We start from the raw sequence: 17,255 nt of genomic DNA, 5'->3' as shown, positions 1-17,255 counted from the left end.
TAATTATTAGCAATTTTGTTTCTCTCTCTCTTTATTTATTATTTAAAACCTTTTACATATATTCCTTTTTTTGCCAATGACTTTACAAATATATTTGCAATATATATATATATATATTGTTGAATTCATACTACTCTTTTTTTTTCTTCTTTTGAGCCGGTCTTACTCTTATAGTCTTATCAATTGTGAATATATATCATGTCTCCTTAATAATAAATAAATGGCTAAGTTTTGTTTAATGAGGTTTTAAATAATAAGTTTCTCAAATAATAATAAACATAGATACTTTTTTTTTTTTGGTTGAATGACTTTACAATTATATTTGCAATTCTCTCTTCTTCTTTTTTGGGAATGCCTGAGTCTGAGCATATCTCCGTCGACGAAGCAACCTCGGGAGATCACCTCAAACCTCGCCAGAGGGAGTCTCAAAATCGTCCCCAAACACAAAGAAAAATTTGGACTTCCAATACTTGAAAAATGAAGGTAAACCCTTGACGATCATCGTCCTCCTCTCCCAGGACACCAATTCATAGTACCCGTGCTTCTTAGATGCTTTTAAGCGGTACAAATAAAGAAGCTTGTCAACCTTGAGCATATTTCCGTCCGTAATGGCCAACCATATTCCCATACAGCTAACCAATATTCTCCACGAGTTGGGCATAAGCTGCTCAGGAGCAATACCAAAGCGGTCTAATAGCTCCATGAGGAAGGGATGGACAGGAAACCTCAACCCACAGACGAAGGCAGATTCATAAAAGCATACCTCCCCTGGAAAGAAGTGACAGACCTGATCCTCCTCATTGGGCAAATGAACCCGAACTCGTTCTGAGAATTGAAATCTATCTCTAAATCTCCCTAGTGTGTCAGCATCCAATCCACATTCCTCCTAAAGGGCATAAAAAGCCCTAACTTCTCAAGGGGTAGAGATGGCAGTGTCTCCCTCCACTGGGACCCCACTAGATGATAACCTAGTCTCTAGTTCACTAGACCTAACCTCGGACATTGTCTCCTGCTCTCTGACCTGACTCTCGAACCAATCAAGTGATTAAGGAAGCAAAGGCAATAGGTCGACCAATGCAACGCTCAAACAATTACCCTCAAAAACAAAATTTTCAAGATGTGGGAAAACACCTAAAAACCCTCCTAAGCGCGTGAAAAGGAAAAAAATTGATGGGCAAACTATCCTAACCTCAGAGCTACTAACCATGGAAATCCAGAAAAAACACCAAGGGAAACAACACAAGCTAAAACCCCAAGAAATTAAAGACACACAAAAGGAAAATGGAAAGGAGAAGAAGAAAGAAATCAGAAGCTATATCGCAATAAAACAAAAAAGGGAAAGGCAAAGCAGGAAAAAGAGAAGAAATGCACTTTAAAAATGGGCGGGTAAGGGAAGCGACACCACACAGCACACCGGTTCAAAGAAGAGTTGCAGAGTGAGGTTAGCGAAGAAAATGCTTAGAACAATGATTAGAAGTTTTTGAGAAAAGTGAACAGGAAAAAATGAGAAGGGGAGAGGAGAAGTTTAAAACCAAGGCTCAAAAAATTGAAAAACCAGCGGGAAACCCAATAGTCTCACAAATGAGAGCATTAACTCCACCAGTCAGAATGTGCCACGTAGGCCACGACCTACGGAGCGCCACCACTATGCATTTAATACGGAGCAAAACCCCAAGAGTCATTTACAGCCCATAACCTTTCGTATTCTATGGTCGTCATGACACGCCTTGACGACCACAGAATTGGGGGGCAGCTGATAGGACTGATGAATTTATCTCCCAGAGACGATCTCAACAATACGGACGAGGACATCCTCAGACGAGTTAAACAAATACCCATGTCACTGACTAAGACAACCTAGCCATTCAATGCAGCCAATTGTACCCGGACCTGTTACAGAGCCAACTATATGAATAGTTGGAGCACATTGAAGCCACATAACGTTACCGAAGGGAACATTAAGACCACCATAACTACCCCAACGACTAGAAGCTATTGAAGCATATATAAGGCCCTCACAGTATGAACACAAGGTAAGAAAAATAATCGGATAATTTTACTGTTATTCTACGATTCTGTTTTAACTAACAAAGGGCTCCCTTGTACTGACTTTGGCATCGAAGGCGTTATGACAGACACCACACCGATGACCACCTTTGAGGAGACATTCACACAGTCTGGGGATTGGTTCCATCTGTCCACTTTGATTGACGAACTTACGCTTCATCAATATATATATATATATATATTTGTTGAATTCGTACTACTTTTTTTCTCTTCTTTTAAACCGGTCATACTCTTATAGTCTTATCAATTGTGATTATATATCATGTCTCCTTAAAAATAAATAAATGGCTAAGTGTTGTTTAATGAGGTTTTAAATAATAAGTTTCTCAAATAAAAATTAACACAGATACTTTTTTTTTTTTTGGTTGAATGACTTTACAATTATATTGTCAATTCTCTCTTCTTCTTTTTTGGGTGTGCCTGAGTCTATAGTACTCATGTCATTTTCTTTTCTTCTTTAAGCCGGTAATACTCTATTAATTGTGAATATTTTCTTTGCCTTCTTAAAATAAAATAAATAAATAAATTTGCTGGGTAATAGAATTATAAATAAATATCCACGAAGAAATTTTTTTTATTAATTAATTTTGGCTTTTCAAAGCTCAAATGGAGGAAACGTTAGCCGTGTCTACCATGCACGACTTTTAAAAATTGGCAACATGCCAACACATGATATATGTGTTTACATGATCTTTATATTATTCAACTTTCTTAATCCAATAAGACATCCTAACATGTCCAACTTTTGTAATAATAATAAGAAGAAGAAGAAGAAGAAGAAGAATCATCCTTGCTTAGCGACCAAGTTTTTATCTAACCTCATAAAAGTAAAGCCATTAGAATATTATCATAGGATTTTTCTTGAGGATGACAAAATTAAGAAACAAGTTTGGAAGAAGAAATTAAAATCATTGAAGGCCATCCCATAAATAAATTTAAAAAAAAAAAAATCATTGAAGGCCCACAAATGGCAATTAATGGTCATCATATTTGTTCTCACTACTCTTTCTTTCTTCTTCTTCTTCTTCTTCTTTTTTTTTTTTTTTTTGGTGGGATAACACTATAAGAGTATGACCGGCTTAAAAGAAGACCAAAAAAAAAAAAAAAAAAATGTATGACCGGCTTAAAAGAAGACCAAAAAAAAAAAAAAAAAAGAGTAGTACAAACTAAAAAAAAAAAAGTATTGCAAATATATTTGTAAAGTCATTGGCCAAAAAAGGAATATATTTAAAAGGTTTTAAATAATAAATAAGGAGAGAGAAGCAAAATTGCTATTAATTAAGTGAATGAGGTGTAAGTCAATTAGCATTTAATGCTATTTTTTTAACCATTAGATCAATTACAAATCTACGGTCTACAAATGATGTAACTCTTGTCAAGTTACACTAGGTGTAACTTGAATCTATTTCATATATATATATATATATGTATATATATTGGTTGCTTTACAAAACAAATAAGCAACTATCAACAATTGCAATGCTAATTCTTGTTTGGAAAAATATAACATGAGTTTTTTGGAAAGAAAATTTTGTTTTTCTTGAGAAAATTTTGAATGCCTAGATATATTAATAATAAAAAAAATTATGTCATTTTTTTAGTTTTTGTAAATTTAAAATTTTTATTAAAAAATAAAAATTTTAAATTAGTTTTTCTAGATTTTTTTTTTTTTTGGGGTTAAAGTTTAGTTAATGATATGGAATAGTTAATATTATGTGCCATAATCCAATTGGGCCAACTAATGCACGTGGTACACGACATTTAATAGATGCATCCGTGAAAAATGAATGGAGGGACTAACAATCCAAACAATATAGAATGTTAGGGGTATAATTTAAACTCAAAAATTTTAGTGTGTAAAATGCAAAGATCCTCAAATTTTAGAGTGTGTTTTGCACTTTGGTCTACATTTTTCTAATAGTTTAGAGACTAAAACAGATACGAAAAAGAATTTGTTACAATAGTTTAGGAATGAAATTTTTATTTATTTTTTTCTTTTAATTGATAAGGGTAACATTTTTAATAATTTAGAAATAAAAGTTTAAAGACAAGAAAATAAATTCAAAAAAAAAAAATTAGGGACAATATATTATAGATCCGAGAAAAACTCTAGGGGCACGTTTGATACACTGTAATGATTACTACACAGTAATAGGAATAAGTATTATAAGGAATACTAAATGTAATAAGTATTACTATTCATTAGTTTGGTGACCCTTTAAGAATATAATTTTGAATATGCATCTACAATTTAGTAGTGTATAAAATGAAGGTGTAATTAAATAATTTTTAAGTCAAATTTCCTAAAATATACTTATTTTAGAGTGTTCAAAATAGAATTAATAATTAACAACAAGAAAAATTTATTTTTTTTCCTTTTGAAAATTGGCAACTAATGACTTTTTAAGAAAATTTAAAAAAAAGTTATTATATAAGGTGAAAGAATAAATATTCAGTATTTTTGATAAGAAATAATTATTTTTTATTTTATAAAATAACTATTCATAAAGAATATCTATTCATTATAATAAAAATATAACTAAATATAACCAAACAACTGAATAATTGCGCATAGGAATATCTATTTTTTTTCCCCTACCTATTACAGAATAAGAAACGTGCCCCAATGGTTCTGCGCGTCAGCTCCAAGCTCATAACACCCAGTCTAATTACCACATCACCTCTCTCTTTTTCTCTGTCTCTCTCATAAAACCCAAACAACAAGGTAAAGAACTTCACTTTGCAATTTCAAAACCCTAACTCTCTCTCTATTCATTGCCTTTTATGAAATATTTTGTGTGTAATTCAGAGAATAGAAGATAAGAGAAGAAGAGAAAAGCAGACATGTCGGAACGATTGACGCGTATAGCGATTGTGAGCTCCGATAGGTGCAAGCCCAAGAAGTGCCGACAGGAATGCAAAAAAAGCTGCCCTGTTGTCAAAACCGGTACCTACTTTTTCATTCTTATTCTGAAATCGACGATGAATTGTTCTTGATCGGAGACCCTTTTTTTTCTTTTAATTCATTATGAAATCAAGAAGAGCATGAATTTTAGGTTAAGATTGATTATATTTGCAATGGATTCTAGTATGAGTTTTTGATGAGCTATGGATGTGATGCAGCAAACGGTATTAGGCTTTCTGGGAAAAAAAAAAAAAAAAAAGGGATGTGATGAACTAAATAGAATGCTTTCAAGTTTCAGGCAATTGGGTTTGTAAGAATTACTTAAATATTAGTACCAAAGATCAGTTTTGGGTCTATTTTTTAATAAAGGCATTGGGGGTATATTTCTTCATAATATGGGGTATATCTACTTTAAAATATTTTTAATTTTAAAAATATACTAAATTACTGATTTATAGATCTGATAACAATAATATTGGATTGAAGTAAAATTTATCATGCATGGTATGATGGTAAGCATAGGAAGAATATTTATTTATTTTATTGAATATTTATTCTGATGGTAGACTTGGCAAGGTACCATTGTAATTGAAAGTTTTTGAGTGGTGTAACTTTGCAAGAGTTATACTAGTATATAACTTGACAGAAACCCTTTACTAAATAAGATGGAAGTTATTATAGGAAAATAGGAGGGAAGATGTTTTAGGATGGCTATCTCTCTCTTTTTTTTTTGATGGGTAAGAGAAAAGTTTATTAAAGGAATACTTTATGTAAATAAAACATATAGCAGCCAAAGATTACCAAAAACTAAAGCAAAAACTATGTACAAGAAAATATTGGCTATCTCTCTAATTTTTCTCTGTGGCACATAATATTGGATTTTATAGAAACAAGATGTTCATAAAATGATAAATGATAATGGTTAGCTTGGTGAGCTCATAGCTTTATTTGTGACAACTTTGTTTGATTGGTCATGTGCGTGGGGATTTACTTCTATGGAATCCATTCCATTTCTTTTAGATTCCCTTTCTTCTTGTATACTGTTTTCTCTTTTTCATTGTTGCTTGTACGTATTTTCTTTGCCTACTTTATTTCTTTGATGGAGTAGTAATTTTCATACAACTTCTCTTATCTATCAAACAAAAAAAAAAGGATTTTCTTTATTATCCATTATTGCTCTTAAATTGATACAATCTTAAAAATATATGAAAAGTAAATGCTGAACAATATATAAAAATATAAAAATATATTTAACAATTAATTAATACACATATCCCTGTCGTATCATATCCTAGTTTTTTAGAAATTTCTGTATCGCCGTACCCTGTATTGTAGCATACCTGTACCCAAAAACGTACCCCTGCCTCTTAGGAAATACCAACTCATAATCAGTCATGAAATACAAAAATGCAAGTAAATAAAATTAAATCCTAAAAAGGTCACAGTATCCATCAATGTTACAGATGATCGATCCATCAGGTTAAAAAAAAAAAATCAATCAGTATCAATTTGATCAAATAGATAGTAGGCCTTTCATATCTGGTGCTGCATCACATCAAAGGATGTGGGTCCGTTAGGCACTAGCTTATTTGATTTTTTTTTACTTAAAAAAAAAAAAACTGGCTGAATATATATATATATATATATATTTTTTTTCTGAAAGTTGGTTAAAGCTTTTTTTTACTTAAAAAAAAAAAAACTGGCTGAATATATATATATATATATATATTTTTTTTCTGAAAGTTGGTTAAAGCTAAAAAAAACTATACAAAAAAGCTGATGGCATGCAAACTAGTAAATAGATGGTGATGAAAAGTAACCTGATGCATGTGACTAGCTGTAATAGTTCACGGTGGTTCATTGAGTAACCTATCTTTTCTTTTGAATAAAATGACTGAGTTCATTGAATAACCTTAAGTAGTTAGGATTAAAGCTCAGCTGAGTTTAGTAGATAAAAGGGTCAAGAATTGTGAGTGCTTATAATAGTTAAGTACTTATAATAGTTGAGTAACCTTACATTTGACGGGAATTTGATGTATGTTGTATGTGTTGATGTGAGAATAGCTAGCAGGAGCATTATCTTTGGTGTGCTTGCATTTTGCTCGTTATACTGCGACTGAAGACTGCATTTGCATCTTTACCTTCTAGCTAAGCTTCTTTATGGGTTGTTTTGTCTTCAACATGGAGTTTGGTTTATGACGATGAGCTCTAATTCAAATGGCACTTTCTCCTCCCTCAATAATGAGATGGAAGTTAAAAGTCTTGGGTTTAAGACCTATGTGGTTTGTGTAAATCGCCAATCCAAAAATGGAATTTGGATTATATATTCACATCTTTTGGTGATAGATACAGTTTCTTACCATTTCTGCGCTATATATGCAGGAAAACTCTGTATTGAGGTTACTCCTGCATCAAAGATTGCTTTCATCTCTGAGGAATTGTGTATTGGATGTGGTATCTGTGTCAAGGTTAGTAAATTACTGTTGTAATAATTTTCTTGTTCCTCTTGGTTGGTTGTATTCAATGGGATGTATTGATTTAACTAAGTATTCTACTGATGCAGAAATGCCCGTTTGAAGCTATTCAGATCATCAACTTGCCAAAAGATCTGGCCAAAGATACAACCCATCGCTATGGCCCTAACACTTTTAAATTGCACAGGTTAGTTTTCTGTTTCCTTTCCAGAAAAAAATGTGTATATCTTTTTCTTTAGTTTGACAGAGCAGGAAACTACTTAACAGGTTACCAGTCCCGAGACCTGGGCAAGTTCTTGGCCTGGTTGGAACTAATGGCATTGGGAAGTCCACTGCCCTCAAAGTTTTGGCTGGAAAACTGAAACCAAACCTCGGTCGCTTCAATGTAATATTCTCAGGCGTCATTTCCTTAATGGCTTCTTGATGCATTTACATAGCTTATCTTTTTGACTTTTATTATTTTTATTATTTTTTAGAATCCTCCAGATTGGCAGGAAATCTTGACATACTTCCGAGGATCTGAGCTGCAGAATTATTTTACACGTATTCTTGAAGATAATTTGAAGGTGTGCCTTTTTGAATGTTCTTTTACACATATGGCATACCTTATTGAACTTGAAAAATAAATTGAATTTCTATCTGCTTGTCTCACTATTTCATTATTGATGTTGATCTTCATGAGTAAATAACTAATGAAGCTTTGAAATATTTTAGTTGTTAACAAGGGTAAGGCGTATCTTTGCTACTCCCTTATTTTCTTATTATCTTTGTTGTTTTAGTAGTCTACTTGGATTGGTCCCTACTTGTGTGTTAGGTACCATTCAATCTTTCATGGGCTCCAAAAAAATTTTGTATATTGTGTATATTGTCAAGTTCCTATAAGGCAATTGCTTAACGTATTCATTAGAAAGGCTAAACATTAAATGTGTACAAATTCGTAGGGTTTGATTAGTGTGGTTGCCTACCAAAAAAAGGAGTGGTAACTACTATTAATTGAAATTATTCTCAAATCTTGACTTAGGCTTATAGATGATAGCTTTGATGGGTATCATGCAAAGTTTACACAAATTCGATTAACTTTTTTTTAATATCCATATAAAGTTTCTTTCATATAACAATGCATTGAACTTTTCACCATTGTTGGTAAAAGTGTGAAGCGCCGAAGGCCCTATGCTTCTTTCCCCTAAAGTGAGGCGCATGTTAGGATCATGTTACAAACTTGAACCAACTTATCAATCAGAAGCAAAATTGACTCATGTAAAGGAAGTGCCAATTGCCACTCAGAGTAGCCAAATCGGTACTTCCATGCATTTTTAGAGTGCTGATTGGCACTTCTAGATCAATGTGGATCCAAATTTGCATGGGGTTCCCTCTCATTCTCATGCAGGTGATTCGACCTTGAGTTGGCAACCAAGAGCTCATATTAGGGTTACTTTAAGTATTGGATGTCAACTGTCAGAGTAGTTAGAGTTAGCTAGCCTAGCAGATGCATGAATTGATTAAGCACGTGCATGTTTGTTAGGAGCCTCATTTAATAAGTTAAATGTGAAATTGCCCGTCTTTAACATGTGCCGCAAAGGCTAACCTATAGGAGTGGGCTATGCGTTGCCAATACAATTAGAGCTTAGGTGTACAAATCTAGACATGTAATCCCTCATTTGATATCAATTAGGAGAGTAAACTTGTTGCTTAGACTATTGTAGTCTTGCTTGGAGGTAGAGATCCTCTTGAAGTAGTCTCGTCTTGGAGAAGGTGACTCTCTCAAAGTCACAACCATTCCCATTCAACCTCTTATCACCTCTGAGTTAAAACCCTCAAATATGGAGAGGGTCAAGGGGGGTTGGAATATTAAAGAATGCAAAAGGGCCCACGGGTGTGGTCTTTGGCGTGGTATTAATGACGGTTGGGAGAGGTTCTCCAAACATTTGGCTCTTGTGGTGGGTGATGGCTCCCGCATTTTTTTTTTTTGGGCATGATAGGTGGGTTGGGGATACCTCACTTAAAATGCTCTATCCTCAGTTATATGCGTGTTCAAATGAGAAGGAAGCCTACATTTCTGATTTGTTGGGTCATCAGGAGGATGGGAGTAATAAATTTTGGAACTTCAGATTTTATATGTATTTTCATGAGAGGGAATTAGAAGCTGCTTTCTCTTTCCTAAATTTCATTCAGTCTCGAATTCCAAGAGGCTTTGGGTGTGATAGTCCCCATTGGTGTCTTGATGGGAATGGTAAGTTCGATATTCAGTCTTTTTATAATAAGATCAAGGGTACATCTCTCTCTAGCTTCCCTTGGAAGGGGATCTGGAAAGTCTAGGTTTCTAGAAGGGTGGCTTTCTTCTTGTGGACCGTAGCCCATGGTCGGATACTTACCTTGGATAATTTGATGCTCCGGGGCCTCCCTTTGGCAAATAGGGTGCTGTATGTGTTGCTGTTCTGCGGAATCTGTGGACCATCTTCTCCTTCACTGTCCTGTAGCTTATTCTTTGTGGGTGCAAATGTTACAAGTTTTTGGGATTCAATGGGTCATGCTAGGTTCAGCGGAGAGTTTGGTGTTTTGTTGGAGTAATTGGTTGGGGAAATTTTCTTTAGACATATGGAATATGGTTCCTCGTTGTTTGATGTGGGTTGTTTGGATGGAAAGAAACAGGAACTCTTTTGAGGCTATAGAGAAATTGCTTGATCAGTTACAAGCTCTTAGCCAAAGTACTCTTTTTGAATGGGCTAGGTGCAAGGGTTCCTCAAACTGTTCTTCTACTTTGGAGTTTCTTACTTCCAAAGTACCATTATGAACACCTTGTATTTGCTGTTTTCGTTTTTTCTTCAAGGTTAATATAAGAGAAATGATACGTGCACAACATTTTTACAACAAATTTTAAGTGGTAGATTGTTACTGGTTGTGATTGTTAGGGCAAAAAAATAATCTTAGTGTTAGGTTCAAATTTGAACTAATAACAACTAACTACCTGTGATTTGTTGTAAAAATGTTATGGATGTAGCATCTCTCTTAATATAATTCTTATTACTTACCCAAAAAAAAAAAAAAAAAGGTTCAAGCTAGACTAATCCAACTCACACAATGAGCTCTAGCTCAATTGGCACCTCCTCCCCTTACAAGTTCTAGGTGGAGGGTGGGGTCATGGGTTCAAGGTTGATCAGGTGCACGTGTAGCTAACCAATCAAAAAGAAAATGCAACTCTTATCTGCAAACTGGAGACAAGGCATCCTGTATCAATCCATACCTGAAACACAAAATCCACAATCCCACACCCAGAACCGATCAAACAAACTCCAAGGCTGTTGATACCCAAATGATCCACACCCACTGTTGAAACCCAAAACAACGCCTGATGGCACCATTTGTTCTAGATTTGTATTTATTTGAGATATTTGATTTCATTCTTGAATTTGTTTGGGCTTTATAACGTTTGAGGATTTTATGGATTTAATTGTGGCTTGATTATATCTCTCTCCTTGTTGATGTAGTCCTGGAAGCCTATTAAAAGGAGGCTTTAGAAATAGTTTGAGGCAATGCATTTTGAATGAAAATTTTCTGATTAGATATTGCTCTACAGCTTGATGGTGATTCCAAGCATCCCTAGATGGTGAAGCCTAGGGTTTGGCCTGTTTCCCTATTTGCCCCATTGATTTTTCTGCAAGAATGCAGTGTGGTTTGTCTAATATAATGCTTGCATTAACTTGGCTAATTTGTATCTGACCACTTGGTGCACCAAGCCCATGGAATTCATGAAACTGCAAAAGACCTTATTTATTTATATTTTTTTTTCATGGATGGAGATATTAATTATAAGAACGTTTGATGGGTATGATTCACGAGCATCAGAAGTTGTCTTTATTAGTTTAATGCTGAATTTTAATATGCTGTACGTACTTGGATCCCATGATTTTGATCATTTTCTGTGTTGTCTTTTGGTTGGATATTAGATACCTTTGTTTAACCTTTGTCTCTCTACTAAGAATGTATATATATTTTTTATTAGGCCATTATAAAGCCCCAGTATGTTGATCACATTCCAAAAGCTGTTCAAGGTAATGTAGGGCAGGTGCTGGACCAAAAGGATGAGAGAGACATGAAGTCAGAACTCTGTGCTGATCTTCAGCTGAACCAGGTTATAGACCGTAATGTAGGGGATTTGTCTGGAGGAGAGCTTCAGAGATTTGCTATTGCTGTTGTTGCTGTACAGAATGCAGAAATATATATGTTTGATGAACCTTCAAGTTACCTTGATGTAAAACAGAGGCTTAAAGCTGCTCAAGTTGTCCGTTCTTTGCTCAGGCCTAATAGGTTTTTGTTTCTCCAGCCATTTTATTACTCTTAATCTTCAAATGATTTTATTGTTTGTATTAAGGACTTTTAAGAATGGTAATCACACTGTTTAAACTTCATATTTCAGCTATGTAATTGTTGTGGAGCATGATCTTAGCGTCCTGGATTACTTGTCGGACTTCATTTGCTGTTTATATGGGAAACCGGGAGCATATGGAGTTGTAACCCTTCCCTTCTCAGTCAGAGAAGGAATCAATATCTTCTTGGCTGGATTTGTTCCAACAGAAAATTTACGTTTTCGGGATGAATCCCTTACCTTTAAGGTTATCTGTTAGCTTTGCTAATTTGTTGCCTTTTGACTTTGTTTAGCTGTACTCTTTTATTTACTTGTTGCCTTCTCTAGGTTGCTGAGACTCCACAAGAAAGCGCGGAGGAAATTGAGACATATGCACGTTACAAATACCCAACCATGACCAAAACTCAAGGAAATTTCAGGCTTCGTGTTGTTGAGGGTGAATTTACTGATTCTCAGATTATTGTGATGCTGGGTGAGAATGGGACTGGCAAAACAACATTTATCCGTATGCTGGTATTTTTTTTCTTTTCATCACTTTTGTATTCTTTTTCATGTTTAGCTGTTTGAGTTATTTTGGGATCTCCTGCTTTTTAAGAGGATGAGTTATCCTGTTGGCTAAATTTGCAGGCTGGTTTACTGAAACCTGATTCTGTAGAAGGTTCTGATGTGGAGATTCCTGAGTTTAATGTTTCTTACAAGCCCCAGAAGATCAGTCCAAAATTTCCATCCACTGTGCGGCACTTGCTACATTCAAAAATACGGGATTCATACATGCATGCTCAGTTTGTGTCGGATGTTATGAAGCCTCTTCTTATTGAACAATTAATGGATCAAGAAGTTGTGAATCTTTCTGGTGGAGAGTTGCAAAGAGTTGCATTATGCCTATGCCTTGGGAAGGTAATAAGTTTTTATTTTTTATTTTTTAAATTTTAAAAATGAAAATGTATACTTTCTATTAATTGTGCTAGAATGTAAATAACTGAGTAGTTTTTGTCGATTGGTTAATTTATCCCTCGGAATATTAATCATGCATTGTTGATTTTTGAAGAATGAATGTAGATTTATCATTTGTTGGTATTACTTAATTATTATTATTGTTAATAATAATAATTTTTATTCTTAGTAGCTTTTGAGCTTTTTGTATTTTCTTCATGTCAAGAGTGTTCATCATCATGAACACGATGTTTGTTTTTTCAATAAAATTTGTATTACCTATCAAAAAATAAAAATGCTATTATTAGTTACACGAGCAACACAAGATTGAATTCCTTTTATGATCCCTTCTATTTGTCCAACATGCTGGGATTATTTTACCTTTATACTACTTTATACTCTATCAATCAGAACTTGCCATGTATTCTTTTTTACTTTCCTTATAAAATAACTGAAATTTTAAACTAGAAAAAAAAAAAAATAGTCACATGGCATATCACAATTGGTGGAAGTGTAACACAAAAAGTGGCACAAAGGATTTGTATTAGTTATTTAGCTATTTAGTTTAGTCTATGTCTGGTTAAATAGGCTGGATGTTGCAAATGACTGTGTCCATGAGTTTCAATAATTTGCTTGATTTCCTGGTGTACAGATGTACATATATATATATATATATATATATTGTCTCTGTGTGTCCCTGTGTGTGTGTGTGTGAATTGTAAAAACAATTTCATTAGTGAAAAGAACGCGCCATACCTCACGGGGATGTTTGTATATTTTCCTGTTTGTTTGTTTTATTTTATTTTATTTTATTTTTTATTTTTCTATATTAATTTGTTCTTCCTGGCCTTAAGTTTGCTAGTAGTAAATATCTCTGTATTTAGGGTAGTGTATAAAGCTCAGTGTGTAGTCCAGAGAGTGCAGTTCTGGGTTGATTATTGGTGTGGTGATATTTTCCTTTCTTTTAAATAGTGAGCTCTAGGTCAAATGGCACCTCTCCCTTATAGAAGCAATTGGTGGGTGATGTCATAGGTTCAAGACCCATTAGGTACATGTGTAACTAATAAAAATGTAAAAAAAGTAATTTATCCCTATTTCTGATTGGTTTGATTTTTCTTTTTTGTTATTATTTATTTATAATTAATAATTTTATTGATATAAAAAAGGGGACACCCTAGTACACAAGAAGTGTACAGGGGTCAATAAATCAAGTTCAAAAATTACATAAATCAAGTAAATCAAGAAAAGAAGAAAATGATTGGTTTCACAAAACTGACAACGAATGCAATAAGGTTCTAAAGAACAATAACTTGAGGTTTGGCATGGATCTTTCATGCCATAAGGTTTTGCTATTTCTTTCCTACCAAAGACAGCACATTTAACAATGGGGAACAGTTAGCCATATATGTCCATTTTGATGACGACCAAACCGACCTTGCTAGCAAGCTAGGAGCCCAACAATAGACTTTGGCATAACCCAACTCACTCCAAATAAACCCAAAACCATGGACCATGGATCCATAGCAACCGGACAATGAGGGAAAAGATGGTCAACCGATTCACCATTACACTTGAAAATGATTGGTTTGCTTTTATTTTTTTATTTTTATAAGGTTTTATTTTATTTTTAAAAAAATTATTTAAATTTTAAGAATCACATGGGTATTACGTTCTTTCACTGAAATGATGAATGGTTTGCTCTTTGCTTTTTAGTCTGCCTTGAACATAATACTGAGGAAGTAATGTGGAAATCTTTTGGGACTATGAGTTAACTTCTATATGCTTTAAGTAGCCGCTTTCTGTTGCTATAAATAATGTAGGTGCTTACTGAAGGTATAAGGCTTTGGAGTTAAGAGTATGTTGAGGCAATAAAACCTAAAACTGATGCCCAAAAGTCTTAATTTCTACTGTTTGTCTCATATGCTTGGCCTGAGGTTGAGATGATTGATTATCCTGTTCTTTGTCAATTACTTGAATGCAATAGATTTGTCCATCCCTTTGTTTGATTGGTCTTGGGTTTGGGGGTTTACGCATTGTACTTCTATTTTTGATTTCCTACTTTGTTGTTAGAATTTCTACTTGATTTGCTTGTAATTGCTTTGAGTGCTGTGTTCGCTATTGTGAACATGTGGTACTTTTCTTTTTCAATAATGTTTTTGATTACTTGTCAGAAAATTAGATTTGTCCATCCCTAGCAGAGGTTTTGTATTTAAAATTAGTTTTGAAACTTATTAATCACATACTAAACTAGATTGATTGGAGCCCATCCATCTCCAGTGGATGCATTCTTCAATTTGATTTAGAAGTTGTTGATAGACTTAAGTTCACTGCCTTCTCTTGGTTTTTTTTTCCCTACCAGTTTTTTTTGAATTTCTTCTGGACCAGGCTTGCTTCCTTCCTGCTGTGATGGATGCTAGGTGCCTGATGCCCCCATGTGTAATTCCTTAATTTTGCCATTATTTGTTGTATTTTGGGGGATAAAGATACTTGGATAATACTTTTGTTGGGAAAAGCCAAAATGATGACAATGACACCTTCTCTGCTTGTATTAGCAAGGTGGAGGGTGATGTTGTAGGCTCAAGACCCAGTAGTTGGGAAAAGCCAAAATGTTGATGGTTATTGTGTTTGTATTGATTTCTTTTAGCGTATCTGTAACTAGTTTGAACTTATTTTTTTTTTTTTTGTGAGGTAGGTTTAAATTTTTCAGCCTACATTTTTTTTAATTCCCTAGTTTAAGTCTGTATTTGTTTGTACATTGCTCTGTTCCTCTGTTTTGCGGTCTAGTCTCACACTGAAAGAAAGCGTTATCAACTATTGTGCAATAAATATGTATATAGTTGTGTGTTTTTCGGTTCTTATTCTATTGTTGATCAGACATTGTTATTTTTTGTTTTATTTCTTTTGCTTGTACGATAAAAGCATATATAGATTTTTAGCTTGCTGTGCACAGATAATTCTGGGTAAATTCTATTGCATGTGTTCTGTTGTCAATATTATAAAGGCTTTTATTATCATTCATCAAATAATCATTGGTGTGGTATGAATTCCCTGTGGTAGTCATTTGTTGGGATTGTTACAGAAGTTTCTGTAAGTGCAACTAGACAAAGTGAAATATTCTTGGACATGGAGAATTCCAATGTTGCTTTATGCTGACTCATCCTTTTTTTTTTTTTGCTCTCTTCTGATTATTTGAAGGTGCTCTAATGTATGGGTTTACTTAATGCAGCCTGCAGACATTTATCTGATAGATGAACCAAGTGCATATCTTGATTCTGAGCAGCGTATAGTTGCTTCAAAAGTCATTAAGAGGTTTATCCTTCATGCAAAGAAAACTGCTTTCGTGGTTGAACATGATTTTATAATGGCAACTTATCTGGCAGATAGAGTTATCGTGTATGAGGGGAGGCCATCGCTTGATTGTATTGCAAATTCTCCACAGTCATTGTTGACTGGGATGAATCTCTTCTTATCTGTGAGTGTCACAACTGTTTTCCTTGTTTATCTCTCTCTCTCTCTCTTCCTTCCACTGATGCATTGTATTGCATTGCTTGCAGCATTTGGATATCACATTTAGAAGGGACCCAACTAATTTCCGCCCTAGAATCAACAAACTGGAATCAACGAAGGACAGGGAGCAGAAATCTGCTGGGTCCTATTATTATCTGGATGACTGACAATTTTAAATAGGTTGGTTCTTTCATATATCAAACTTATACAAGTTATTATGCACACTGTTGGCACCTAAACATTCACTGGGAATTTTGTTGGTTTGCAGTTGCTTCAATTTCAAAGTTTTAGTGCATTGGTCTGAGCAGTGGGATCTCAATGAGCTATTTAGATATGTGGGAATCGGTTTGAGCAATGGGATCTCAATATGTTGACAAACGACAAGATGTCCTTTGCCTGTTGAAGGCAAAATGTTGTACTTCTGGCTTAAAATGAGTTTTCAGGCCATGTTATTTATTGATGCCAGTTTACTATATTTTCTCCTATAGTGTGTTCACCAATTTTGGTATGACATTAGGTCAGTGAATCTGTATGCCTATTTTTCTTTTATGGCATCAACGGTTGTAATTAACTAGTTGAGGAACAGCAAAAATGATGTCAATTGATTTATTGCTTTACATGTTCTGACTTTTGTAATTTCTGGGGTAATATTTAAAACAATTCCACCATAGTTTTTCTCTTGGAAAAATTTACTGGAATTGCTGAATATTTACTTATATAATGTAATTAGAAAGATTTTTTGTTACTAAAAATTGGTTGAGGTGAGTAGCTGGATGTAGAGGGCATGATCTCACGTAAAACGTGAGCCTAGAGCTGGTGGCTTTTCAGCACTACCCTTCCTCATCTATGATCACTTGATTTTGATTAGGAAAGAAGACTCAACTAGAAGTTATAGTTGAAGGTTAAATGGTCTATTCATTTAAGTGCAAAACAAAAGGTGTCATAGTTAATGCTAAAGGCCTTAGAGCACTCGCATTAGCACTTGTAAAAAAATTTAGCATTTGGC

At 34.2% G+C, this 17,255-nt stretch overlaps 1 protein-coding gene across 1 annotated transcript; it reads left to right on the top strand.

The window, feature by feature from the left end:
- The first annotated feature begins 4,663 nt into the window (after nt 1-4,663).
- Nucleotides 4,664-16,866, top strand: LOC112034611 (ABC transporter E family member 2). The gene is made up of 13 exons (XM_024067432.2): nt 4,664-4,792; nt 4,877-5,014; nt 7,355-7,440; nt 7,536-7,633; nt 7,714-7,831; nt 7,923-8,012; nt 11,447-11,751; nt 11,861-12,056; nt 12,137-12,322; nt 12,437-12,706; nt 15,969-16,214; nt 16,297-16,429; nt 16,518-16,866. The coding sequence occupies exons 2-12, from the start codon at nt 4,912-4,914 to the stop codon at nt 16,414-16,416; spliced, it is 1,818 nt and encodes a 605-aa protein (XP_023923200.1). The 5' UTR covers nt 4,664-4,792; nt 4,877-4,911; the 3' UTR covers nt 16,417-16,429; nt 16,518-16,866.
- Nucleotides 16,867-17,255: the final 389 nt, after the last annotated feature.

The sequence above is a fragment of the Quercus suber genome, unplaced genomic scaffold (genome assembly GCF_002906115.3).
Source record: "Quercus suber isolate HL8 unplaced genomic scaffold, Cork oak 2.0 scaffold_17, whole genome shotgun sequence".
Taxonomy (NCBI): Eukaryota; Viridiplantae; Streptophyta; class Magnoliopsida; order Fagales; family Fagaceae; genus Quercus; species Quercus suber.
This window is presented reverse-complemented; position numbering and strand designations above follow the sequence as displayed.